The sequence below is a fragment of the Gekko japonicus genome, unplaced genomic scaffold (assembly GCF_001447785.1).
Source record: "Gekko japonicus isolate JY-2015 unplaced genomic scaffold, Gekko_japonicus_V1.1 scaffold737, whole genome shotgun sequence".
Taxonomy (NCBI): domain Eukaryota; kingdom Metazoa; phylum Chordata; class Lepidosauria; order Squamata; family Gekkonidae; genus Gekko; species Gekko japonicus.
In genome coordinates, this window is record NW_015173695.1 from 461,018 (window position 1) to 487,513 (window position 26,496).

General features: G+C 46.1%; 1 protein-coding gene across 1 annotated transcript in view; it reads left to right on the top strand.

Annotated features, from left to right (window-relative positions):
- Positions 1 to 26,496, top strand: part of ATP9A (ATPase, class II, type 9A) — a 152,781-nt gene that overhangs the window by 93,966 nt on the left and 32,319 nt on the right. Inside the window, exons 13-18 of the mRNA XM_015423186.1 lie at positions 473 to 615; positions 1,611 to 1,723; positions 5,215 to 5,427; positions 12,580 to 12,741; positions 24,486 to 24,578; positions 26,075 to 26,158. Of these exons, the coding sequence (XP_015278672.1) occupies positions 473 to 615; positions 1,611 to 1,723; positions 5,215 to 5,427; positions 12,580 to 12,741; positions 24,486 to 24,578; positions 26,075 to 26,158 (808 nt within the window). The remainder of the gene's footprint in view (positions 1 to 472; positions 616 to 1,610; positions 1,724 to 5,214; positions 5,428 to 12,579; positions 12,742 to 24,485; positions 24,579 to 26,074; positions 26,159 to 26,496) is intronic.

Sequence of the window (26,496 nt, forward strand, 5' to 3'; positions counted from 1 at the left end):
GTTCCTTAAGATGTTTGGGTCTTTTCCAGCATCTAAGTGAACTTTGTAAGGGGGGTAGTGAATTTTTTGCCTTGCCTTGAAAACCCTACTAGGCCGCCATAGGTACAGCTTGACAGTACTTCCCACCACCAACAAGCTTAATTTGCAGTTCTCCTGCATTGCAGAAGTGGTGCAGCGTTTAGCATGAGGAACGTTCCTCAGTAGAAACACCAAGTAAAATCCCCTTAGGCCTTCATGGAACCATGCATGGTCATTTGGATCCTGGTCACTGCGTTGTCCTGCTCATGCAAACAGACCGCACTTGAGATTGGGGAGGAAAATCTTAAATCAACTCTTTAGAACAATGTTCAGTATATCATTGCACAGTATTTCCCACACAGCTTCATGCCTCTCTTTGAGTGCTGGCATAAAGAAATATACTTAAGGTATTATGACTTGCTTATTTTCTCCGCCTTTTCCCTCCTCTTTATAGTTTACGTGTGAACCTCGACATGGGGAAAATAGTCTACAGCTGGATGATCCGGAGGGATTCCAAAATTCCTGGCACTGTGGTTCGATCCAGCACAATCCCAGAACAATTAGGAAGAATATCCTATTTGCTTACAGATAAAACAGGTATCTTTGCAGGTGAAGGAGTTATGTTCTGATGCACAAGTAAGAGAAGTTTGCTCTTAATTCATGATGGACACAAACCTGTTGATTGACGGGCTTACGCGCCTGCCTGCCTTTCCTCGCACAGCAAGCCAACTCAAAAGGTGGAAGTCTTGAGCTAACGCCACTTTATTATAATGCGCATATGCAGGTTTTGGCCCATCATGGACAACCTCTAGTCTAAGGTGGTCCAATTGGGAGGGGCTGTGGCTCAGTGTATGGAGAGGGGCTGTGGATCAGTGGTAGAACATCTGCTTGGCATGCAGACGGCCCCAGGTTCAGTCCTTGGCATCTCCAGTTATAAAGGACCAGGCAGAAGGTGACGTGAAATACCTCTGCCTGAGACTTTGGAGAGCTACTGCCAGTCTGAATAGACAATACTCACCTTGATGGTCTGATTCAAATCTTAAAAGGAGACATTTGGCCATCTGCCTTATAAAAAAGAAGAATTCTAAGTATACCCCCAACATTAGGGTACTTCCTCTTCAATCAGAAAGTTGAAATATGATACAAGTCTAGATCAAGATGCAACTGGTCTCAGTGGGGTGGGATCCCATCTAAATTCCATACAAGGAAGTATGACTTCCCTGCCTCCCCATTCTCACTGCAGCTCAAATTGTCCCTTCCCAAATGCTGCTCCTGGGGGGATAGGAGAGCTGCCATTGCAGGGGTGGAATTGGCAAAAATTGCTTCTTTCCTTGCTTTCAGAGATTTTCCCCTCATGGGATCCAACTCATTGTCTTCCCACAGGTTACGCTAGGGATTCAGTCAGTCTTTTCATATTATTATGCTATCTCAGCTCATCCCTAGAAATCAAAACAGCCATGTTGCTTTATACTAGGGGGAAAACATGGCAGACATGTTGTGCCCCGTCTCTTCACTGTGGATCAAAGAGCAGGGATAATTATGGGCAGCCCTGGTTTGGTTGTACTTGACTTAGAATTTTGCTCCTGTTCTAGGGACCCTAACGCAAAACGAGATGGTTTTCAAACGCCTGCACCTTGGAACTGTGGCTTATGGACTAGACTCCATGGATGAAGTTCAGAGCCACATATTCAGTATATACACTCAGGTAAGCAGAGCAATGTCATTGGAAAGTTGCATGATGGACTTTATGATCAGGTGCCAAAGAACTGAGACGATGGTTCTTTAGGCTTAATTGACCTTCAAACTTGGTGCATGTGTGTCTTCTCCAGCCCGATATCTCATTCTATGGGACACAGTGTTTAGTTTTTGAAATTGAAGGGAGTTTCCCAGCAGCTTACAAGGCTATGTTGTTTGGTCAATAAATGCTTTGTTGGATCCACGCCCATAGACTGGAGGTTTGGGACAGGAAATGCACAATAGGGTAGTAGCATGTTGTTGTTACTTCAAAGTTTTTTACTTGTTTGTTTGGAACCTTCAAGAGCCCTAGGTGCCAAACTACATGTTAGGTTATTCACGTAACCATCATAGGGACTTACAGAGACCACGTTCTTCCCCAGGGAGCTCAGTTGTCCAAATCTGAACTGGGAAACCCACTTACTTGAGAACTGCATAGCTGATGTCTGACTGTAAATCCCCACGATGGACAAGTGTCAAAAGTAATGTGAAGTTCAGCCCCTAGTGTCACCTTTATGAACAGAGGAATATCTTTCTCTCATGGTAGTGAACATACAGTTAGTTGAACTATGTGGTAAAGCTTCAGCCAAGCAAGCAAGCAAGAATAAAGGTGAGTCAATCCCTGAGCTTTTATGTAAGGGAAAAAAATCCCAAAGTCTCTCTGTTTCTCTCATATTCAGGTTTTTCAAAGACTAATGTTAGGATTTCACATTTTGGGAGGGGGGGAACCAAGCAAATGATGATTCAGTTCAGCCCTTATTTTCAAACTATGCATGTTGGAATAGTCCCCAAAAAAGTAAATGGTGCAGAATGCCAAAGCTCGGCTATTACTGGGAGTGATACGGACCATGCGTATTACTCCTATCCTACAGGCACTTCACTGGCTGCCCATCAGTTACTGGGCTCAGTTTAAAGTATTGGCTGTGATGGACAGAAGGCTGTCCCACCTCTTAAGGAGGAAACAGACACTCACTTGAGCCTATGGGAGTGCTGCTGCAGCAGCCAATCACCTTTAAGAAGGGGGATGAGCTGTTGGAGGGAAAACACAGCAGGACTTCAGTTCTGTTCTACCTCCGGCAGAAGTGAGATGTCAGGTCTGGCTCAGGACAAGAGCAGACAGAGGCAGTGTGGCAGAGTGCTCTGGCTCTACTTCTGACAGAGAAGCAGAGTCCCCAGTTGTTAGGCCTGTCTCTGGCAATGAGCGGACCTTGTGCCATTTAGTCAGACTCTGGGGAAAGAGCAGGCTGGTGTGGGTGGGATTCTGTGTGTTTTAGGATCCAGCCTATTGGCTAATCAGCAACAGCCTGTTTATGCTAGAAAGTAGTGAAGAACATTGAAACTACTCTCTAAATCAATGTGCCTCAACCAGGTTTCTCTTTTGTCTGTCTGGAGTCCTGTGCTGCTGATCTGTTCCTGGAAACCAATCTGTAAATAAATACATCGTCTCAGGGCTTTTTTTGTAGAAAAAGCCCAGCAGGAACTCATTAGCATAATAGGCCATACCCAACAGCAGACACTCATTAGCCTATTAGGCCACACCCCTGATAGTACAGCTCATTAGCCTATTAGGCCACACCCCCATGTTACCAGAAGTGGTGGTGGCGTAATGATGGTGGCGGCGGCGGCTCCTACTGATTGTTCACTTATCAGTTCTTCTATACTATAGAAGAAACTATAGCAATCAATGAGGTTATCTTGGGTTTTGGTACAGATCTTGATTAAAGTTTAACTGATACAGTTTTCATTTATGTATGGAAAAGTAGCACTGAACAGTGGTAAAAGGAAGCTTCCTGAGAAGTATACATTTAAATATAATTAAAAGGTTAGATTCTTTAGTAATTGGAAGCATTTGCTAACCATGATTCATTTAAACTGTAGTTCTGATTCATTGCTCTAATTATTGTTACCATGCTATGCCCTTTGACCTGGAAGTGAAACTTTTGTCCTCTTGACACAAGAGGTTAACAGAGCAGGAAACGGGATGACTATATGTTCCCCTTGTGACTGGCATAATTTAGTAATTGTAAAATTACCTGAAAGGTCTGATGTGAACTCTAAAAATAGTATTAAAAATTAAATGATCTGCTTTCTGCCTCTGTCAGCCCATCTGTTTTCAGTGATCATGTTAATGAATGCATAAGTTTGTTTGCTCAGTCTTATTTTTTTTGCTTAGTTCAGTAATTTCCTCAAAAGACACAGTTTAGCACTTTTATAAAGTTTTATTTTATCTGTGCAGTTTTTCTAAATAGATATGAAGAGATTTGTTTAAAAGCCTTGATGCCCTGTTAGAGTAAGAAAGTGAATGTTTCATAGCATGTAGAAGACCTTCTCTTTGCTTTAAGAAGACCTACATCATCTAAAGGACTGGCTTTGAATATAGATTAAAATTTAATTGGAATCTGGATTAAAATATCTCTGGTCAGCTCTGAACAGACTGAGTTACTGGGATCTTATAACTGAGTTGGTTCCAGTGGGAGGGAGTTCCGTCAACAGAATGGGACTTTCTCATGTCCCCCTATTTTGTGGCCACCCAAAGAGCTCTCTGAAATGCTGCTTCTTGGGGGACAGAGACCCTCCCCTTCCGGATCAGCGTAAAGGGTGAATCTGCCGCAGAAGGAGGGATTCAGCAAAAATCCCCTCCCCCACCTCTATTAATGGAAATCGACTGCTGGATCCAACCCACTGTCTCTCTACATCAGGTAAAGGTAAAGGTTCCCTTGCTCGAAAGCCTGTCAAATCCGACTCTAGGGTTGCGGTGCTCATCTCCGTTTCAAAGCCGAAGAGCCAGCGCTGTCCAAAGACATTTCTGTGGACATGTGGCAGGCATGACTAAACACCAAGGTGCATGGAATGCTGTTACCTTCCCACTGAAGTGGTACCTATTTATCTACTTGCAATTTCTTCCTTTCGAACTGCTAGGTTGGCAGGAGCTGGAACTAGAGACGGGAGCTCACTCCATCATGCGGCACACTCGGGTCTTGAACTGCTGAACTACCGACCTTCCACAGCCTGCAGTTCAGTGTCTTAACCACTTGAGCCACTGCAGCTCCTCTACATCAGTTATCCATGTCTAAATAGGAATAAAATTTCTTGTAAGGATAAGGCTGTTCCTGAATTTTCAAAGCTGCTGGAGTTGGATTCGAAATCTGGAGTTTCTTTTACAGCTTTTTGTCAGTCAAAGACAAACTTGCATTTCTCCCCCCCCCCAAAAAAAAGAATTAAATCCAATAGCAAAATTGGCCTATTTTTGTTTGGAAATGGCACATGAGTGCTATGTAATGCTATATAACTGCGCTTTCCTTTGCAGTCTTCTTGCTTCCAAGGAAAGATCCATTGCAGCCTGGGCCTTTCCTCTTGGTGTCTTACTGCTGTGGAACAGCCTCCCAGAAGGCAAGAGGCAGGCATCTACCTATGGGACCTTCCTCCCAATTGACACAATCTGGGCTTTGTCCTTTTTCTTAGCAGTCCCAGGAGCCACCTGCTTCCAAAGGCCCCGCCTTGGCTACCAAAGTCCGGAAAACTCTGAGCAGTCGGGTCCACGAGGCGGTGAAAGCAATAGCCCTCTGCCACAACGTGACTCCTGTCTATGAATCCAATGGTGTGACAGATCAAGCTGAAGCGGAGAGGCACTACGAAGATTCGTGCAGGGTGTACCAAGCTTCTAGTCCTGATGAGGTAAAAAGCCTGAGCTAATATGGTTGGATTGTGTAATTTTTCTTTAATGTTATGGGGGGAGGAATCTGGATATGCTCAAAGAAATCAGTGTGCACAGCTATTCAGTTCCTGTTAGCATCAAATGTGGGGGAGATTTGTTAGAGTTGCCAACGTTGAGGTGGGTAGCGTTTCCAGATCCCTGTGGCCGATGAGCTGGCTGGCAGGGGGACTTACCAGCAGCAAACTGAGGACTAGGCCTCTGTCACTAGTGATGTGATAATGTCACTTACAGTGTGCACTGGAAGTGATGTTATCATGGTGCTGTGGGCAAAAACTCTATGGTAAAAACGGCTTCTACAATAAAGTTTTTGCCCAAATACAGGGTGTCCCCATGTCTCCAGCAATGTGATAACATCACTTCTGGTGTGGACAGGAAGTGAAGTCACCACATCACTGGCAACAGAAACCTAGTCCTCAGTTTTCCACTGGTAAGTCCCACCCGCCCACCCCCTGCTTGTTGCCAGGGCGTGGGGCTTGCAGATTTCCTCAAATTAACACTGATCGCCAGACAACAGAAATCAGTTCCCCTGGAGATAATGGCTGCTTTGGAGGGTGGATTCTCTGGCTTTATACCCCACCGGGGTCCCTTCTCTCCACAAACCCTGCTGTTTCCAGGCTCCACCCCCAAATATCCAAGAATTTCCCAGCCCAGAGTTGGCAACCCTGAGACTATAGCAACACAATAAAAGTGGCATTCGTGGAAAAGATCCATTAAAATTTCAAGTCTACACCATCTATAAGAGTCAGGGCACATTTAAAAAAAAAAAAAGAATGTGCTAAAATCTCATTCCTAATCAAGTGCTGAACCATAGTATTAAAAAAACTGATTGGGGGAGAGAGAGCCCAGAGTACGCCAGACTTTCTCTGTGCTCATGAGATGTGTGTGTGCGTTCCCGCAGTCCGCACTACAGATGACTATTAAATTAGAGCAGAATGCCGGTTGAAACCTTCACAGAAGATGGCGCTAAGCAGCCATTCCCTGTGGGCAACTCTTTAATTGGCATCCAGATTTCTACCTTTGAAATTCTATAGCAATAAAATATTATTAAAGCAGGAAGGTCAGCTCGTGTCAAAATCAGAACAAAACCTTGTGGTTGGGATGTTTTGTGGAGTCTTTTTTCCCCCCCATCCCACTTTTGAGCAGCAAGGGTAATTTCTACCAGTTGGTACAGGATCCATTTCCTGAAACACAAAGCAGGATTTCCTAAATTTGTTTCCTGTGCGCATTCCTGGGCAGGGACTCCTTGAAAAGCATCTTTATTGAGAGATCAGTTACAGCCTTTAGGGGGCTAGATGGTCCTGTCAGGCTGAGGCCATACAGTAACTGAGAAGGGAAATGTAATAGGTAGGATCTGATCGGAGATAAACGGCCTGAGAGGACTGTTGGCAGCCTGGCCTTTAACCTTGACAACACTTCACCGCTTTGCCGGATGTGAAAGAATGTCCTGATCAATGGCTCACCGGCAGCATTCCTCACACCCATGTGACTTGAGGCTTTGGAGCTGTGGCTAACCATAAACAGGGATCTGCTTGGCTCGCTCCAGCGTCGGAGCATTATCAATCAATAGCCGTTCTGTCAATAGCTTGATGTGACTTAATGAGTTGAAAGGGTAAACCTTTGTGCAGATAAATGAGGGAGTTGGCTTGAAAACAGTTGGTGATGCTTCTGCCACTGTGGTTTGGGGCACTGTTCCGTGTTCCTCCCTGCCCTGAGGGGACGTTCTCCTTGTAAGGAGGGGGATACTGGAGATTTGTGGTGTTTCCTTAATAGTTTGTTTACCAAGCATCTCTCTCTCTCTCAGCTAAGATTGCCAACCTCCAGGGGAGGCCTGGAGATCTTCTGGAATTACACCTGATCTCCAGACAACAAATCAGAAAATGGTTGCTTTGGAGGGTGGGGTCTATGGCATTATCACCCAAATGAAGTCCCTTCCCGCCTTGAATTCTGCCTTCCTGAAGCTCCACCCCCAAATCTCCAGGAATTTCCCACCCCAGTGTTGGCAATCCTACATCTCGCTTTTTAATCGCACCCTTATCCCAAGGAGGTCAGAGTGTCAAATGTGGCTCTCTCCCACTCCTCCTCCAACATCTGTGTTCAATCCTACAGGCTCCTACCTGGTGGAACGAGCTCCCGACGGAGATCCGGGCCCTGCGGGACCTTATACAGTTCCGCAGGGCCTGCAAGACGGAGCTCTTCCGCCAGGCTTTTGAGTAGGAGCCATCGCTATTCCCCCACCGTGATACGATCCTATCATCTACCCCTATTATTGGGAGGGGGTAGATGCTGCCCGGCGGAGATGGGGAAAATATCATTCCTGGCGCTCACGCCACTAATAATTCTGGCCGCCAACGCGGGATACCGCACATCTTGGGGAGTCTTAGAGAATCTTAGAGCACCAATTTTACTATGTATGTAATAATGTTTTATTGTATTTTACTTTTTAATCCGGCATAGCCACCTGTTAGCTGCCCTGAGCCGTTTGGGTAGGGCGGGATATAAATCCCAAAATAAATAAAAATAAATTGATAGACTAGCAAGGATCTATATAGGCTCTATACTTCTATCTATACTTCTATAGAGATCTATGAATTCTTATCCCACCCTTTCTTCAAGCAGACTTTAGGGGGTGGCATCCATGCTCATTCCCCATTTTGTCCCCCAAACAACAACCCTTTAATAAAGACTGATCTGAGGTCACCCAATGAGTTTCATGGCAGATGAGGGTTTGAACCTGGGTCCTAGTCCTAGTCCAGCACGCTGACTGCCCTGGCTCTCACAGTTGTTGCATGGGTTGACTCAACAGGGACCATGGAGTTAGGCAAGGGTTCACTGTTTCCTCTTGTGCCATTTCCTAGTAAATAAGGCCCTGAATGTGCTGTTTGCCCCAGTAGGGGCAACATATACATTCTTGTATGGATGCTCCAACATAGAGGTTTTGCTCTGTTTTTGCATAGAAACTGGACTGAGGTTTTTGGCATATCCACATGCAATGCTCCCTCTAAGCTGTGGAGTCTTGCGAGCAAAAATTCTACTTTGTGAGCTACTGGCAAGTGATTTGGCTGCTGCATAAATTAGTTTGCTCTGGAGCCCTCCTTTTTGAGCAAAGACAAAAATGTGTTAGCTCACACTAGCTCAGCTTAGAGGGAACATTGTCCACATGATATTGTGCCCTAATCATCTACTTGCCTAGTTAGTATTTTTATATTTTGATTTTTTTTAAGTAACTGCTAGATTGCTGTAGCTTTATAATGAAATAACAATTTACTGCATTGAAAAACTAGTTTCCCTGAATTTTCTACTTTCATCTCTAGCCTTACTTTTAGGGCTGCTTTGGCCAGATTGAGCCGTAACAGCAAAAGACTGGGATCTCTTTCTTAAATGGAATGAAAATAGGAGAAAATTTAGGCTCTTTAATCCTGCAAGAAAACAAAGCACAAGAACCACTGCTATAGCTAAACAGAATGTATATGTATGTAGCAAGACATTCAATAATACAATAATGGCCAAGGTGTAACCAGAGTACAGAAAAAAGAATAGAGTCCCAAGTATTTCACTGTGTCTCACTCCAGTTGTATAGTGTGTGTGACTGGCCCAAAGTCACCCCACAAACTTCCATGGTGGATTGGGGATTTGAACCCAGGTCTCCTAGATCTTAGTCCAGCTCTAATCCAGTTTAGTCTTAGCTCTAATCACTATAGCATGCTGGCTGCCGAGACTTTGCTGTTGCTGTAGAGGTTGGGTCCTGACTCAGAGGACTCAGGCTAGCCTGATCTCCTCAGATCTCAGAAGCTAAAACAGGATCAGCCCTAGTTAATACTTGGATGGGAGACCACCAAGGAAGTCCAGGGTCACTACACATAGGCAGGCAATGGCACGCCACCTCTGAACATCTCTTGCCTTGAAAACCCATGGGATCACCATTAGGGATGAGCACGAACTGGCTGATAAACTAAAGTTCATCACGGATTTTGGCTGGTTCATGGTTTGTGAAGCAATGTTCACAAGCTGAAGAACTGCCACGAACTTTCACGAATTTTCATGCGGTTCATGGCGGTTCATGGAGAACATGAAAAACACCATCATGAAAAACATGAAAGAGCATGAAGAACATGAAAAACAGCTCTCCGCCACTCATCTGTTTGGTTTAAGTGGCTTGGTTCATGGTTCACCCATGAATCGCAAACCAATGTGAACTGCATTTTTGGGGCTTGTACCTATCCCTAGTCACCATAAGTCCAATGTGACTTGACAACATTATCCACCACCACACAGAGGCTGGGGGATAATAAGGAACCTACAAGTAGCATTCCCAAACAATTACCTTACTATTTCCACACCTTTTAAATTCAACTATTTGGTAACAAATCACTACTGTTTCATTTCCCTCATCACTCATTCCATTCCAGCTATTTTACTTCCTCCCCAAGTCCAGGGCTGAACAATGTAGCATAGTTCAAGCTGTGCTTTTTTTGGTGGGAAGCTGGTAACACCCCTCAAAATCAGAGATAATTATTATTAGTGAACAGGAAACATCGCTAAGGGGCCTTGCTTCACATTGCATGTCTGTTGTAGAAAAGCTGATTGGCTGTCCTTTTGATGATGTTTGAATATTTTACACTTGGTTTGGATTCCCGGGGCAGTTTCAATGGTAATATTTTCTGTAGCCCATAATGTGTAAGGCAGGAAAGATCAGGCATCTTCTCTCACCAGAAACTGTTCAGAGACGCTTTACAATAACCTGGCATCAACCAGTGTTAAAGCACAAATGTGTTCTGTTCCCTCACGCACTCACAGTGTGACCCACAGGCCTTCTTTTGAAACGCCTGTCTTTTGTTATGTAGTTGGGATGGAAACCAAGATGTTACTAGCCTGTGCTAGAGCTTAGAAGAATATGTTCGGGCTTACAAGTTCCACCACAGGGACCTTGTTCCGCTAATTTCACATGTTCGGAGGCTGGTTACGGCTATGTGCAGAAAATTCGCTGAAATGGATCCAGTTGAATGTTTCCACCGGCATAATGTTTCTGTCCACAGAGTGGGACTATCTCATTTGGGAGGGGGGTGCGGCAGGAGGGGGAAGGCTCCATGGATAGAAGCCCTTTTGCCTGCAGAAATGCTCCACAGGATCGAAGCCTCTGGCTGCAGACAGTCGTCATGTCAATCCGACATTAAGCTGACAATGCGGATGAACCTATCTTGTTTCCAGGCTAGCCAGGAGATCTTACGGTTGTCTGGCAGCCAAAAGTTCTACCTCTTTAGCATTACCCAGGGTGCACCACGAGGAGAATAGGAAAAGGTTTTGGCAGATGTTAAGACCTGTTGTTTAAGTGGGGCAAAATACCAGGGCCTGAATGTGATTGCAGCCCGCCAAACTATTTTTCATCTGTCACAGGAATGCGAGCAACGTGCTTTCCAGGGAGATGGGAACTTTCCCTTAGTATTTAGTCTGGTTGTTCAACCTGTCTGTATACTCACTGAATCCACTCAGTTAACATATTTTATATTATTATATGTTTCCTGTGTGTAATTTTGCTTATGATAAATAAATAATCCAGGCTGGCATGGATGCCTCGCTCCCACTCACGTGAGGCGCAATGTAAGGAATCCTAGTTTTAAAAGGCAATTGTGGTTACCTTCGATATAAATGCAGGTGCCAGTGTTCACCAGCATTGGCTTTCTCCCAGCAAACTAGGATTCCAGAATGCAGTTGAATCCAAGTTTGTGGGCAGGAAAGAAAGTAACTTGGGTTAACTTTGGAGTCTGCGTTTGTGCACTCCAGGTAAGTGGAGCTGGGTTTAAACAAGAACTCGTGGGCACTCCATGAAATTGCTGAGCAGTCGGGTTAGGACAGATAAAAGGAAGTACTTCTTCACCCAAAGAGTGATTAACACATGGACTTCACTGCCACAGGAAGTGGTGGCGGCTACAAGCATGGATGGCTTCAAAAGGGAATTAGATAAGCATATGGAGCGGAGGTCCATCAGTGGCTATTAGCCACAAGGTATAGATAGGGGCTCTGGGGCAAGTGATGCTCTGTCTTCTTGGTGCTTGGGGGGGGGGTCAACAGTGGGAGGGCTTCTAATGTCCTGGCCCCACTGGTGGACCTCCTGATGGCACTGGTATTTCTGGCCACTGTGTGACACAGAGTGTTGGACTGGATGGGCCTTTGGCCTGATCCAACATTGGCGTCTCTTATGTTCTTATATGTTCTTATGTTGTATGCTAAGGGAGGAGGCTGGAGTGAGGACCTGTCCAAGTCCAGCAACAAGCTGGCTTCATGTGCAGTGTCAATTTAATGTCTGCTTTATAGGACATCTTTAGGGTTGCCAACCTCCAGGTGGGGTTTGGAGATCCTCCAGAACGAAAACTGAACTACAGAGATCAGTTCCTCTGGAGAAAAATGGCAGCGTTGGAGGGTGGACTCCATGGCATTATACCCTGCTGATATCCCTCCCCTCCCCATCATGCCCAAATCTCCAGAAATTTCCCAACATGGAGTCGGCAATGGCAACTCTAGAAATGCAGCCTCTTTTTTGTATTTAGAAGAGCCTGCTCATATTTTTTGGGGGGGGGCACAATGGGGCTACATGGGGCCCACCACCACTTCCTGCCCACGATCTACAAAAACATAGAGCCAACGTGCATGTACATGGATGCACACATGCATTGTCTTACTGACCACTATGTGATCTTTCCACAGTATATGCCCTTAACGCAGGTCATGCTGGTCACCATATCCCATACTCCCTTGCAATATATAAGGAAGCGCTAGAGCATGTTCTGTCTCAGTAAGGATGTTCCATTCGAATCATTCAAGTCGTTTGCATTGTGACTTCAATGCTCAGAGCTACCACCAGCAACAAAATTCAGATTTAACACCAGAGTGCCAGGGAAGAAATGCTGGCGACGAAGGGGTAAACACACTTTTGATAGCAGCAGGGCTGTAGTAGATGAAATTTGCTGGGTAAAAAAAAAAGTTCCATTAAGAACTGAGCAACTTTGTTCTCTGCCTCGCCCTCTTCCCTTTCCCCCCTTCCCTCCTGTTTCATTTGCATGACCTCTGAACTTCAGAACTCAGCAGTCTATCTGACCTGTGACCTCTCCTCTGTTTAGGTGGCCCTGGTACAGTGGACAGAGAGTGTAGGCTTGACTCTGGTCGGCAGAGATCAGTCTTCTGTGCAGCTGAGGACGCCTGGTGGCCACATCTTAAACTACACCATTCTGCAGATCTTCCCATTCACCTACGAAAGTAAACGTATGGGGATCATCGTCCGGGTGAGTTACATTCAACTTCGTAATAATAGTCTTAAAACGCAAATATGACAATCATTCTCTGGATTTGGGACCAGTTTTTATTGAGATCTTTCAGCCGATAAAACGATGGAACCACAGTCATAACAACATGATCAAATCAGCACTGAGAAGGTTGTTTGTTCAGATGCTCATGTTCGTACACATGAATTGCAACCCCAGAGAAAAGTTCTCTTTAGCAACTGCGTACAAAGAGTTGGGGGAATATTGTGGCTTTTGTGTATTCTGGAGTTTGTAACCTAGCGACGAAACACAATGGCTTTGCATATGTTTTCGTAACATTCAGATACAGTGATGGGCGTCGCATCTTGATAGGGAAAAGATTACCCACATATGCAATATCAGGTAATTTTGGACTTGGGTGATTGGAATAATCTGATTTCAGGTGGTGAGGTGCAGTGCATATTTTAAATTAGCAATTGTACACAAGTTGTTTTGTGCGGGGGACAGATTATTTGGTACAGCTCTAGTTTATTTTTTTTAGAATTTTACTATTTATTATATTAAGCTTTTTATGCTTCCCATTCCCCAATAGGGCTCAGGGCAGTGCACAACAAAACCAAAATCAGTAAGAGTTGTGGTTTTACAGTAAGAATTGTGCAACAGTGGAATCAGCTGCCTAGGGAGGTGGTGAGCTCCACCCCTTCACTGGAAGTCTCTAAGCAGCATCTGGACACACACTTGTCAGGGAGGTTCTAGGCTGATCCTGCACTGAGCAGGGGGTTGGACTAGATGGCCTGTGTGACCCCTTCCAACTCTGTGATTCTAGGATTCTATGATTCATACAGTTTAAAATGGATAAAAATCACAATAAAATTCCATAACAACAAAATCCCTTAATTCCATAATAGCAATACAGTTGAAAAACTGATGGTGATCAAAGTTCCAATTGTGCTACCACCTTGCAGGGGGGAGGGGGGAGTGTGCCGGCCAGATCAATGTTGCCTCTGTCCTCAGCCAAATGCCTGGCAGAACCATCTCTGCCTTGCAAGCCCTGTTGGGACTGTAGTAAGTCCCTCAGAATAAGAAAACTCAGCATTTGTATTATAAAGGAAACACCTGGATTCAAGTGCAGTAGCACCTTAGAGATTGTTTGGGTATAAACTTTCAAGAGTTAAAAATCCCTTCGTCAGATCTGTCACAGGATCAAAGGGAGCTTTGACTCTCGAAAACTCATACCCCCAAAATCTTGTTGGTCTCTAAGGCAGGGGTGTCGGACTCTTTTGTTATGAAGGCCAGATTGGACATAAATGAGACCTTGTTGGGCTGGGCCCTGTGTGTCATAAAATATAATGCCAGGTAGCGGCGATATAAACTTTATAAAGGACACAAAGGGCTTTTTTAAAACTTAAAATAAAATCATGCTTAAAACATTAGCACTCTTGCAATATTTTGTTTATTTAACAGTGTCTGATAACTGACACCTCTTGCTCTGAATTATTGCATCAAAATGTCTGTGCTGTTGAAATCGTGAGTATGCTGTTCAGGTGTGTATCTGTAAGCTGCAGACCTAAGATGACGCAGGAGCAGCAGAACTGGAGGAAGCAGAAGACAGCCAGTTCCACTGCGGGCCTGATAGAAGCCCTCCGGGGGCCTGATCTGGCCCCCAGGCCGCATGTTTGACACCCCATCTCTAAGGTGCTACTGGACTCGAACCTAGCTGTTCGACTGCAGACCAACATGGCTGCCCTTTGAATCTAGCTCTGTGAAAACAAACACCCTTTACGTGGTTGTTTTGCACAGTGGTCTCCAGCCTTTCCAGACCCAACCCACGGAGCTGCTTTCAGGTGACAGGAAGTCATGTCAGCATCTTGTGACAGGAAGAAGGGAAGCCAGGTGACAAAGGAAGGACCGTGGGCAGCAAAGAGCTGAGGACATGAAACACAAGACAAGTACCCAGAGGTGCAGATGTAGTGAGAAATAAACAAAGGGTCAGAGTCCTGGTGGAATCTTGCTCGTCACTGAGTAACCTCACCTTGCTGGCCTGCCAGTCTTCTCTGAAGGGGTGCAAAGAGAGTTGGGAAGTTTGGTGGAACCCTTGGTGCAGAGGTGTCGAACTCATTTGTTATGAGGGCCGGATCTGACATAAATGTCACTTTGTTGGGCTAAGCCATGCGTACCATACAATGTAATGCCAGGTACCGGAGATATAAACGGTATAAAGGACAGCAGCTGGTAAGCTCCGAGTTGGTGTATCCTCACTGCAAGGCCCCATGGGCTGGGAGGGGAGTGCAAAGGAAAACTCATATGGGTGGACTGGAGAGCCAGCGGTGCAGCACTGGGCAGATGCTCCCACACTGCTTGACTGCTGCAGATGAGGTTGTTCCACCATGCTGAAGCCACAGTCGGACTGGCTCCGCCCACTTCCCCCCCCCCCAGCAGTCTCCTGTTCCCTCACTTGCGCTAGTTGCTCGTGTTTCACATAACAGTCCTGGACGGGCCAGTTCTGGCCCCCAGACCTTATGTTCGACACCCATGCCTTGGTGTTTCTGCAGGTTCTTCCAGAAAGCAGCAGGGAAAACTTGCTGTTTACGAGCTTTGCAACTCTCCTGCAAGTCTCAGCTCGTGAGCTGAATAGGTGGGCCGAAGATCAATAGTTTTGAGCTTTCAAAGTATTTCATATACTTTATTTCCAAAACCTTAACAATAAATAACCCTGCCAAGTTGGGTCAGAATTATAATCCCTCTCTTACAGATTTTATTTATTCAAAACATTTGATGCTGCCTTTCCATCCGAATAGGTTCCCTTAGGTAGCAAACATTAAAACATTCCAAAATTAAAGAACATTTTAAAGTCAGACTCGACTGTGCGACTGAACAACAACAAATATACGCAATTACTGTATGAAAACATCTAAACACAGAGTGGAGGCTAATAACAGTTATTGGGGGGGGGGAGTATGCCAAACAAAACAAAAAAAGTCTCCACCTGCTGACAGAAGACAACCGTAGAGGGAAACAAACTAATCTCCCTGGGGAAGGGAGTTCTAATGTTCCGGCACCATGACCAAATAGGCCCTTTATCAGGTTGTCGCCTGTCTAGCCTCAGATGGTGGAGGGCCTCTGAAGGTGACTGGAGTGGATAGGTAGGTTAATATGGGAGGCTGAGAGAGGATGAATTCATGGCAGAATCTAGATTTTAATCAGATACTTGGCTATCGCGCTAGGTCTCATTAACTTTTGTTCAGTAGCGGTTCTCAACACACTGTTCTCTCATGACTAATTTTGTCTGCAGCTAGCAGAATTCCAGGGTCAATAGAGGCCAACCACCTGGCATCAGGTGGCCTCTTTTACATCCCACTGAGGAGCAAGCTTGCAGCACCTGGCAGCCTTTTCAGTTGCAGCGACCGGCACTGAGCTGTTTTGCCAAGCCCCTGGTGGATTCAGGAGGATGGGCTAGCTGCCTTAGTTGCCGAACACAAACCGGTTCCCCTGAGCTGTGAGTCTTCTTCAGCCGGTCCTGGGGCTGCTTAATTTACATCAGCCCCTAACTTTCCCAATCTGTTATAGATTTGTGGCCAGTGTATGTTGGTGAATCTGTTCTAAAACGTCAGGCTCTGTATCTCACCACACATGTGGCCAGCTGGGTACCAGAATTTCCAGACTGGAGGTGCTTATACAATCGGTAGTGGTATATCTGTGTATTTCAGGAGCTCTCTGCTAGTTGACACAGTGAGAGAACAAGAATGTTGCTGGATCCGTTGAGCTGGAAGGCTTTTCTGCCTTTCGGGGGTGGGGGGTGTTATGCATTTGGGAGAATTTCAGCAGGCTGCAGCATGATTGTGAAAGGAGAATCTGCACTGCCCATGGGGAATTTCCTGGCTTCTACCAAGGCATGGAGCTTCTCATTGCTGGGAAATATTCCAGAAGGCCAGGAGACATTCCTGTGTCCTGCACCTCTGCATACCCAGATTAACAATTGAGCCTCTCCCCAGTGTGGAGATGCACAGTCTCCCGATAAGTTTTGGGTGGGCATCTTCTTGATGTGAGTGCAAGATGATGGGGTAGTTGAAGTGACCAGGCCAAGAGAAGCAATGTTCCACTTCATGCATTATGGTGAAGCTCTAAGGAATGGGACTCACAAGCTCCACACATATGCGCGTGTTCCTAACATCTGAAACCATTCTTAGTGGTTCATATAATACTTCTTAAATGTCACTTTTTTCTTTAAGGGAAAGGCTGTGATCAGGGTGTCTAAGAACAGTTGGAGGGGGGGCTAGGGGTATGAAATTCCAGGAGACTTGGGGACCCATGGGGGTCATGTGATTTGTTTCCATCTGATGATCTCTGCCTATTGGGGGCTGGAGTTTAAAGGGGATCTTTGTCTGAGGACTCATGGTGGTGTCAAAGGCCATGCCCCAGTCCTGGCCACCTTGGCCTGTTTCCTAATAGTTGTGTGTTAATCGCTTTGTTTTTAATGCATTTCTTACTTGTTTTGTTTTATCTCAGAGATGTAAGCTGCCTTGAGTGAATCTCTGCAGAGGCAGTGTTTAAATTTTCCAAGTAAAGAATTTGGGGAGCCTCCCGTGTTGCAGCAGATAGAGGCGCGGGGGGGGGGGTGTCTCGCTCACCTGCATTGTCCTCCTTTCCTGCTCATCCTCAAGCAGGAAGCCAGTGACTCCACCCTAGTCCACCTACCCATCCCTTTTAACAGCAGTGCTGCAACTTGTGCACACCCCATTGCAACTCCCTCACCTTTCACAAAGGGGATTGACGTCCTCGTGGGAGAAGGGGAGTCACCTGCCAGGATAGCTAGACCCTTCCCTCGGACCTTTTCTGAGCCACCGCTCATCAGCTACGATCCAAGCAGTGGCTGTTGAAAGGGATTGCTTGTGGCAGCAGCTGCCTAGATGGGAGGTGGCCTTCCACCTGCAACCAAGAGTTCTGCAGTCTGTCGGGGCTCACTCTCCCAGGCCCCCTCTTTAGGTGGATCTTAGCGGTCCTGGCCGTGGCTCCATGGTAGGGTGTCTGCTTTGCATGCTGAAGGTTTCAGGCTCCATGCTTCTTGGTTGAAGGAGTCAATCAACAGCTTGCAAGTAACAGGATGAACCCAAGTTCCCGGTGAGCCTATGGCATGCGAGGTCTGCAAAATGGAACTGCATGGATCAGTGGTCTGACAAGATATCTGCATAGGTTAATTTCTTTTTCAGGTTCTTCTCTAGACTTTGTTAATCTTCAGGGAGAAAAAAGTGAAGACTTTCATCTTCCTTTTTGGTTTTGCAATATCAGCTTCCTAAAAAAAACCCACCCTTGAATCCTAGAGGCTCCTTAGCTCTTAACCTAGTTCTAAGAGGTCCCGGTGTAGTCAGAGGGCCATACTGTTGCTGCTGTCTGGCCTTGGTAAGGAGTTATCTGTTCAACCACAAAAAGTTTCCATCTTCTCTGCAATTATTTTCTTTGCGATTCAGAGACCACTATTGTCATGTGTAGAATGCACGCGCGAAAGGCCTTTGAACTCTGGCCAAAATCAGACCATGGTGGAAAAAGTGGTGGTTGAGAAACAATGCAACTGGCAAATCTTTCTGCAGATTTATAGTAGTAATCCTACCATAACATGGGAACGTGCTAACCTCCTACTGAACTTGTTGAGAGGAAATGACTAATGCAAGGAGATAGTTGATATGGTATTTATATTGGACAAAAGATCTAAACTATCTTAAAGCTTAGCTCTATACCACAGGAAGAGGAGCCGCTGTTCAGTTTCCTACTGAAAAGCTGTTAAACGCTTCTTAACAGTTTAAATCATTTAATACGCAAACATCTACCTTAACTGATGCCAGAGATCTTTTTTTATTTTAAGGATGTATTTTTTTCCAGCCTCCATTGCTAGTCTGATTTGAACTGTCCATGTACCAACATAGACCTTCAAGCAACCTCTTTGCAGAAATAGGTTGAACAATTTTGACACCTGGGGCCTACCTTCCTGTTACATTTACGGCAGGTATACCTCACAGTTGGATGCAGAGGCAAGTTCTGAAGCTCTGAGCTTCCCAGAGAAGGGGCTTAGACCTTCCCTCCCATGTTGTTTCCCTGATCTGAAATAGCACCAGGGGGTGCTGTTTGCCCCACTGAAAGCCACATGCACTAATGATCTACCTATTACGTTTCCGTAATGGGGTAAATAGCTCTCCTGAGGGCCATTTCTGGATGAGAAAATGGCACAAGCGGGAGGAGAATAAGGTCTAAGCCCAGTCTTTCTGTGGCCTTCATCCAAATCAGGCCCAAACACATGTAGGAAGAACAGAACTTCAAAAGATGCCTTTCCATCTCACCCAGCAGCGTTCCTGGGGAAAACCATAACATGTAGTTAGGCCCTCAATGTTTGTGCAGTGGGCACCAAAGCCTTGGGTCATAATCCAGTGCAGAGCTAAGGATATATAAACCCATTGATTTCAATGGCAAATCAACTCTGTTTTTGGATCATGGGATAATTACCCTGTGGCTTCTAGCTGGAGAAGGGCAGGCCAGGTAATGGAAAGGGACAGCAGACAGTGGCGTGCTTGTAGCTCCTTCCAGCTCTTCTTCCAGCCAAAGTGATGTTGTTGGGCTATAAAATCCTGCTGCCCAGTGCCAGGTCAGTCACAGGAAAAAGAGTAGCCATCCTAGATTTAATCCTGGACGAGAGGGCTGACCTGACAGGAATCCCTGAGACTTGGCTAGGGGAGGGGTTAACCTCTCTCAGTTGTGCCCTCCAGGGTATTCCGGCGGGGGACTCCAGTTCAGCTCCCGGTGCGTGCGCGCGCCGCATGCACATCACAGGGAAGTGATGTCATGATGCTGGGCACGCTGGGGGCAGGACCACAACCATACAAGGGAAAACCATAGTTTTCCCTTGTATGGTCGTGGCCCCGCCCCCGGCATCATAACGTCACTTCCCTGTGACGTGCACGCTGGGGCGGGGTTCCCCCCGGGGCCCGATTCCCCGGCGTCAGGGAACAGGCCTCTGGGGCGGGGGGTTTTCCACCCCCCAGGGGGATTTGGCAGCCCTAACCAGCCTTGAAACAAAGCATTATCACGCTGGACTGGGTCCAGACTCAAATTTTGAATTGGCAATTTCAGTTTTCAAAAACAGACCTTAGACCGAGGGTCCCCAAGATGGTGCCCTTGGGTGCCATCGTGCTTACAGATAACTTTCCTGGTGCCCACCAACTGTTTTTAGAGAGTGGTCAGGGTCAGGTGGGGCTTTTGCCCATCAGGTCTTCTGATTGACCATTAGAGATTGGCTGTACATAATTTTTAAAATGTTGCTGTGATAGCAGCTGCCACCACAGCACAGGGATATTCACTGTATTATTGAAAGTGAGCCATTTTGTGGCCAGCTCCACTTCCTGTGACAGCCATTTTGTGGCTATACCCACCATCCTGTGTCAGAATTTTGAAGGTGCCTGTAAGCACAAAAAGGTTGGGGACCAGGGTAACCAGGTTGACCTACCTTCTGGGAGACTGAAACTTATGTTGGGCATTTTCAGGCCTACTTCCGGTTTCAGGCCTACTTCTGGTTGGGGGTGACACTCTGGTTTTTGGGCAAAACTCTATGGTAAATTGGCTTCAGACCATACAGTTTTGCCCAAAAACCAGAGTGCCACCCCATCTGGAGGTAGGGCCGAAACCGGAAGTAGGCCTGAAAGGGTCAGTTGTGGGCAGGATTCCACACACACACATACACACTGGCCAGCTGGATCAGTGGCTGGCAAGAGCCTGTGAAAGCAGGGGCTCCCCTGCTCCCACCGGGAGGCGGGCAACCCTATTGGGGGACCCTGCCTTAGACTTTCTGAAATCTTGAGGTTTCATTTCCAGGATTTGTTGGGCCTTTTAAAAATGAAATTCTAGCAGAATTCACACCAAGGTAAACAAAGAGGCGATCATTGGCACTGAATTGGCAAAAGTGTATTTGGCCTCCCCCCCCCCCCAATGTGATGCTTCCTCTTCGGAAGTTCCAAACAGTTGGACGAGCATCACTCAGAAAGAGATTTACAACATCTCATCCTGACAGCTTAATGCAGCTTGCTTCCCAAGGCCACTCTTGCTTCTACCTGATAAATAAAGCAGTTAATCCTTCTCGCTGTCTATTCCCACCCAACTCTAAAACACTACAGCAGGCTACATGGGCCTGATATACGTAATCAAAATGATGGCCAAGGTCTCGCAACAGGAAAGTACCTCCTGAGATTTAGGAAGCTGCGGTGGCTCAAGTGGTTAAGACGCTGAACTGCAGGCTGTGGAAGGTCGGTAGTTCAGCAGTTTGAGACCCAAGTGTGCCGCATGACGGAGTGAGCTCTTGTCTCTAGTTCCAGCTCCTGCCAACCTAGCAGTTCGAAAGCAAGAAATTGCAAGTAGATAAATAGGTACTACTTTAGTGGGAAGGTAACAGCGTTCCGTGCGCCTTGGTGTTTAGTCTCTAGCACCACACCTTAAAAAGGATATTATAGCTTCGGAAAAAGTGCAGAAAAGGGCAACTCGAATGATAAAAGGGTTGGAACACTTTCCCTATGAGGAAAGGTTAAAGCGCTTAGGGCTCTTTAGCTTGGAGAAACGACGACTGAGGGGTGACATGATTGAGGTTTATAAGATTATGCATGGGAAAGAGCAGGTAAAGAAAGAGGTACTTTTCTCCCTTTCTCACAATACAAGAACCCGTGGGCACTCCATGAAATTGCTGAGCGGTCGGGTTAGAACGGATAAAAGGAAGTACTTATTCACCCAAAGAGTGATTAACACATGGAATTCACTGCCACAGGAAGTGGTGGGTGCTACAAGCATGGACAGCTTCAAAAGGGAATTAGATAAGCATATGGAGCAGAGGTCCATCAGTGGCTATTAGCCACAAGGTATAGCTAGGGGCTCTGGGGCAAGTGATGCTCTGTCTTCTTGGTGCTTGGGGGGGGGGTCAACAGTGGGAGGGCTTCTAATGTCCTGGCCCCACTGCTGGACCTCCTGATGGCACTGGTATTTCTGGCCACTGTGTGACACAGAGTGTTGGACTGGATGGGCCTTTGGCCTGATCCAACATTGGCGTCTCTTATGTTCTTATGTTCTTAAACCACTAGGCCATTCAGGTTTGACCCAGAGCATATCACTGATGAATATACAGTGGAGGTGAACAATAGGTTTGACAGCCATACATGTTCTGCCTCATTGTTTTTAGATAGGGCTGGGGGAGATGGAGAGCAGAATAGAGGGAGAAAGTAGAACAGGAGGCAGGGACAGCAGCTCTTTACCTGTTCCCCACTGCCTTGGGTGACTGCCTCAGTTGACCTCTAGCACCCTCTTGAAGAAGAAGAAGAGATTGGATTTATACCCCGCCCTTCTCTCAAAGTCTCAGAGCAGCTTAAAATCTCCTTCCCTTCCTCTCCGCACAACAGACACCCTGTGAGGTAGGTGGGGCTGAGAGAGCTCTGAGAGAACTGCTCGCGAGAGAACAACTCTGAGAGAACTTTGACTGACCCAAGATCACCCAGCTGTCTTGATGTGGAGGAATGGGGGATCAAACCCGGTTCTCCAGGTTAGAGTCCACCACTCCTAACCGTTACAGCAAACTGTTGTGGCAGTGGTACTGTTTAGACTGGGATTTCGGCCAATTCAAAATGTAATCTGAAATTAAGGGCAATATTTTAAAACAGTTCTGAACATTGGAGCTGTTGATTGGATTCCTCTGGCTGAGGGAGCTGTCATCGGGTGTTCCTTTTCCCCCCGAGGCTTCTTGCTTAAGAGGAGAATCATTGGATCCAGCACCACATATGTATATAAGCTTTTTTAGGGTTGTTGAAGTATGAGTCAGTGTAATGCTCTCGGCAGGTCACAAAAATGCCTGGAATGAGGAAAAGGAGTGATCATTTCCCATGCAGACTGATGGAAATCTGACATTATCCTTGGGCTTTAGAGAACATCACACGTGGTAGTGATGCAGGCCTCACTAGCAGCAGACAAACTGGTAAGCCTGTTCCTTGATGGCACCAATTTAGACCAAGCTTTATACAAACAAGTGCTTCTCCATACAACACCCTTCTTGCCATGTATGAAAATGCCATGTCAGGGTGCAGGGTGGTCTGCTCTACATAGGGTTGCCAAGTGCTTTTCGAGCCGCAGGAAACGGGCCTCTGGGGCGGGGGTTTCCCCGCCCCCCGGGGGGACTTGGCAAGCCTAGCTCTACAACTCTTCTCCCTGCCATCTTGTTCTCTTTGTGGAGGGAGAATTTTTGTCTGGAGAAACCAGTTAAAGTACCTCACCTCCAGTCCGAAGTGGAGTAGTCCGGAAGCAGCCTTACCACCTAGTCTGCAGTTTGTGAGAACCAGGTCTTTGGGCCAAACTAGGGCTTTTTCCAGAGTGCAGCTGCCTTTCATGTTTTCGTCACTGTCGTGGCGGATCCGATGATTTCACTATCGGTGTGATCAGTTCACACGGCCATATTTTCTTCAGTCTTTCCCTGTCAGTCTCTTGTCTGTTCAAATTCACATTTCAGGATTGTTTTTCCGTTCGTTTGAGGGGAGGGGAGCATGTGCTGAAGCACTGCAGGAGCCTCATGGAGACCCCCTATGTTCTCTTACGTCCAAGTATTGTATAGAGGAGCCACTTAACACATGAAAGAGAGAGAGAAAGAGAGCAAAGGAGACAGGCGAATGCACATGTCTGCAGATGAGCCACTGTAGCTCTGCAGGGGGAGGGGACTGCAGATAATGGGGAGGGGAGTTGTGGATGTGGGAGAGATGAGGCGGTCGATGTTCACATGTGCACTTCTTTGCCGAACTGCTTCTGGATTAAAGTGCTGGCTAAGACCCTGGTTCTCCGGACTCCGGTACCTTCAGGAGTGCTCTAATAAGCTCTGGAGTTTGAATGAAATAATGGAGTGCAGTGATTGGCTGCTGGTTTCGAGCTTCCTAATGGGAATGTCTGTCTGTTTCAGCACAGGCGTCTTCCAGTGCTAAAACATTTCCACACTGGCATGCAAATTTTAAAACAAAACACCGCCCCAAACCCTCCCTTTCCGAGTGGGTTTGGGCCGCAGTCCTCAAGGTAGGGGGAAATGCTCACATTCTGAGGAAAGAGGCTATCTTGCAGATTCATTTCACAATGAAAAAAAAAGTACGGAAAAAGCTAGTTGTAAAAAGAATGGGGGGAAACAAGGAAAAACTGGGATAGCACTGGGACGTTAACAGAGTTTTCTGGACACAAGAAAAAAGAACAATAGCATCGGGGAATAAAAATGGAACTTTATGGCAGTCTGGAAAATGCCTAGATGTGATGGCACCCGCGTGGCTGCCATGAAGACATTGCAGCCATTTTAAAATGATTTTAAAATGCTGGGCCGCCAAACCAATGGAAGATCACACCCACCAGTTTCTACCACTAAACAATTGGGCAAGATCCTGATTGGGCCCACAGCACAGTGGGCTGAGGCGCTCTTGTTCCTGTCCCATCCTGTGCCTCATCAAGTGTCAAATAGCTGCCCCCCATGGCTATTTTGGCACTTGAAAAGGTGCAGGGGGGAGTGCAGCAGGCCCAATCAGAAGCAGGCCCTCACAGCATTTTAAAATCACTTTAAAATAGCGATGGCAGCCACAAGGACACCATCATGTCTAGTTTGGTCCTTAGAGGTGATAATCTTCAAGTAGCTGCTGAAGCGACAGATCTAGAGCTTTCCTGTGCTTGTGTGCAAATAGGTAACTTAAGGAACGTTTCTGTTTTTGTCTCCTGCCCCCTGCCTTTTTCAGGATGAGTCCACAGGAGAGATAACTTTCTACATGAAAGGGGCCGATGTTGTGATGGCTGGCATTGTTCAGTACAACGACTGGCTGGAAGAAGAGGTAAGGAAAGGTCCAATAAACTATTCATTCTGAAATACGCACTGGACCAGTGAGTGGCTATCCAAGTGGCTTCCATCTACGGAATGGTCTAAGAGTGGCTGTCAGTGTAGCATTGTTGAAATGAAGCAAGTGTGGCCCATTGTGCCTAGGTAGAGGGCCACTGAGTTGGACCTTTTAAGGACTTTTAGTTTTCCAAGGAGCTGCTGGATATAAACGTGTTTTTAAAAAACAGTATTGCCATGTACCGTTTTGTGGAACCTCTGGATGTTACCTTTTGCACTGTACACATTGGTTCCACAAACGTACTTGGGTAAATGTTTGGGACTGTCGTCTAAACTGCAGTGTGTAGCTTATTTTAGTAGGATCCTATTAGGTAATCTCTGTACCACTTAATGTGTCATGTTAATACTTACACTATGCTTCGGTTCTTTCTAGTAGCTCCAGACTTCTACAGTCCTAACACATTGCTTATTGAATGTCCCATTTTGTTGATTATACTTACTCACTACATATAATCCACCTTGAGTCCCTGTAAGAAAGGCAGACTTTAAATACTGAAAATAAATAAATAAAATAAATAAATATCGATGTGCAATGAGGAACACGTATCTCTTAAGACTGGCACATTATTTTCCTGTGCTGGAAATGCTATTGTCTGCGAGTAGCTGTATCAGAACAGGAGCTCATAGATATCAAGCTGTTCTGTAGGTACAAGTTGGGAGGCCCACTGAATTTTGGTACATCAGGCATACTTGGTACATCTATACCTTGTGGCTAATAGCCACTGATAGACCTCTGGACCATGTATTTATCCAATCCCCTCTTGAAGCTGTCTGTGCTTGTAGCCACCTCCACTTCCCGTGACAGTGTTAGTTTGGGTGAAGAAGTCCTTCTTTTTTCTCTGTTCTAAGCCTACTGCTCATTCATTTCATTGAGTGCCCACAAGTTCTTTTATTGTGAGAAATGGAGAAAAGTACTTCTTTATCCTCCTCTTATGGGATCAAACGTTGAGGTCCCGTGTGGGAAGCTGGCAGAGGCATTTCTGCATGTTGGTAACTCCACACATAAGCTGCAATGTCTGGCAGCCCTCATCATGGGGGTAACCACCACCATGTGGCAAGACGACACATTTATGACCTCCCTTAGGGGGGACATAATGTGAGAATTGGCCATGTAGAACCTAGCAACTCTTCCTGTGGAAAGTGACCGCTGGGGCTACTGCTTGTGACATCTGCCTCTTATCTCTGACAAATCATGTTTGCATGAGTGTAAAAACAATATTGGGGCATTTGATTCAGTACAACAGCCAAATCTTGAAATGTAAATTGCCTCCTCTTCCTGCCCCATGTGCTTTATCTGATAGCTTCAGAAAGCATGTGTTCCCTTTCTGTTCTAATAAGTTTCTCTCATAATCATTCCTGATTGTAAATCTGACTTTGGGGTAGCCTGCTAAAAAGTGCCTGACCTTGTTTGCAATATCTTTTGTCCCCTGGCAGTGTGGCAACATGGCAAGAGAAGGACTCAGGGTCCTTGTGGTAGCCAAGAAATCCCTGACTGAGGAACAATATCAAGACTTTGAGGTAAGATTGGATTTGATCCACAGCTCATTCTCAGGTTTAGACATGAGGACAAAGCAGCCAAATTAGACATGGTTACGGGAGACATGCAAATTGAGATCTCCGGTGATTTTTAAAAATATTAATAGCAGTTGCAAGAATGTAGAGAGATTTGGATTGGAGCTGGGGCACAAGGGAGAGAAACGCTTACTCCTTTCCACGGTCACACACTTCCTGATGCAGATACCCCCACTGAGCCACTGTTGGCTGCACAGAAGAAAACATACAGATAAACATTCAGACAGGAGAGCTGAGACTGAGGAAATAGCGCAAGGGGGAAAGTTTTAAGTTCCTGCGCCATG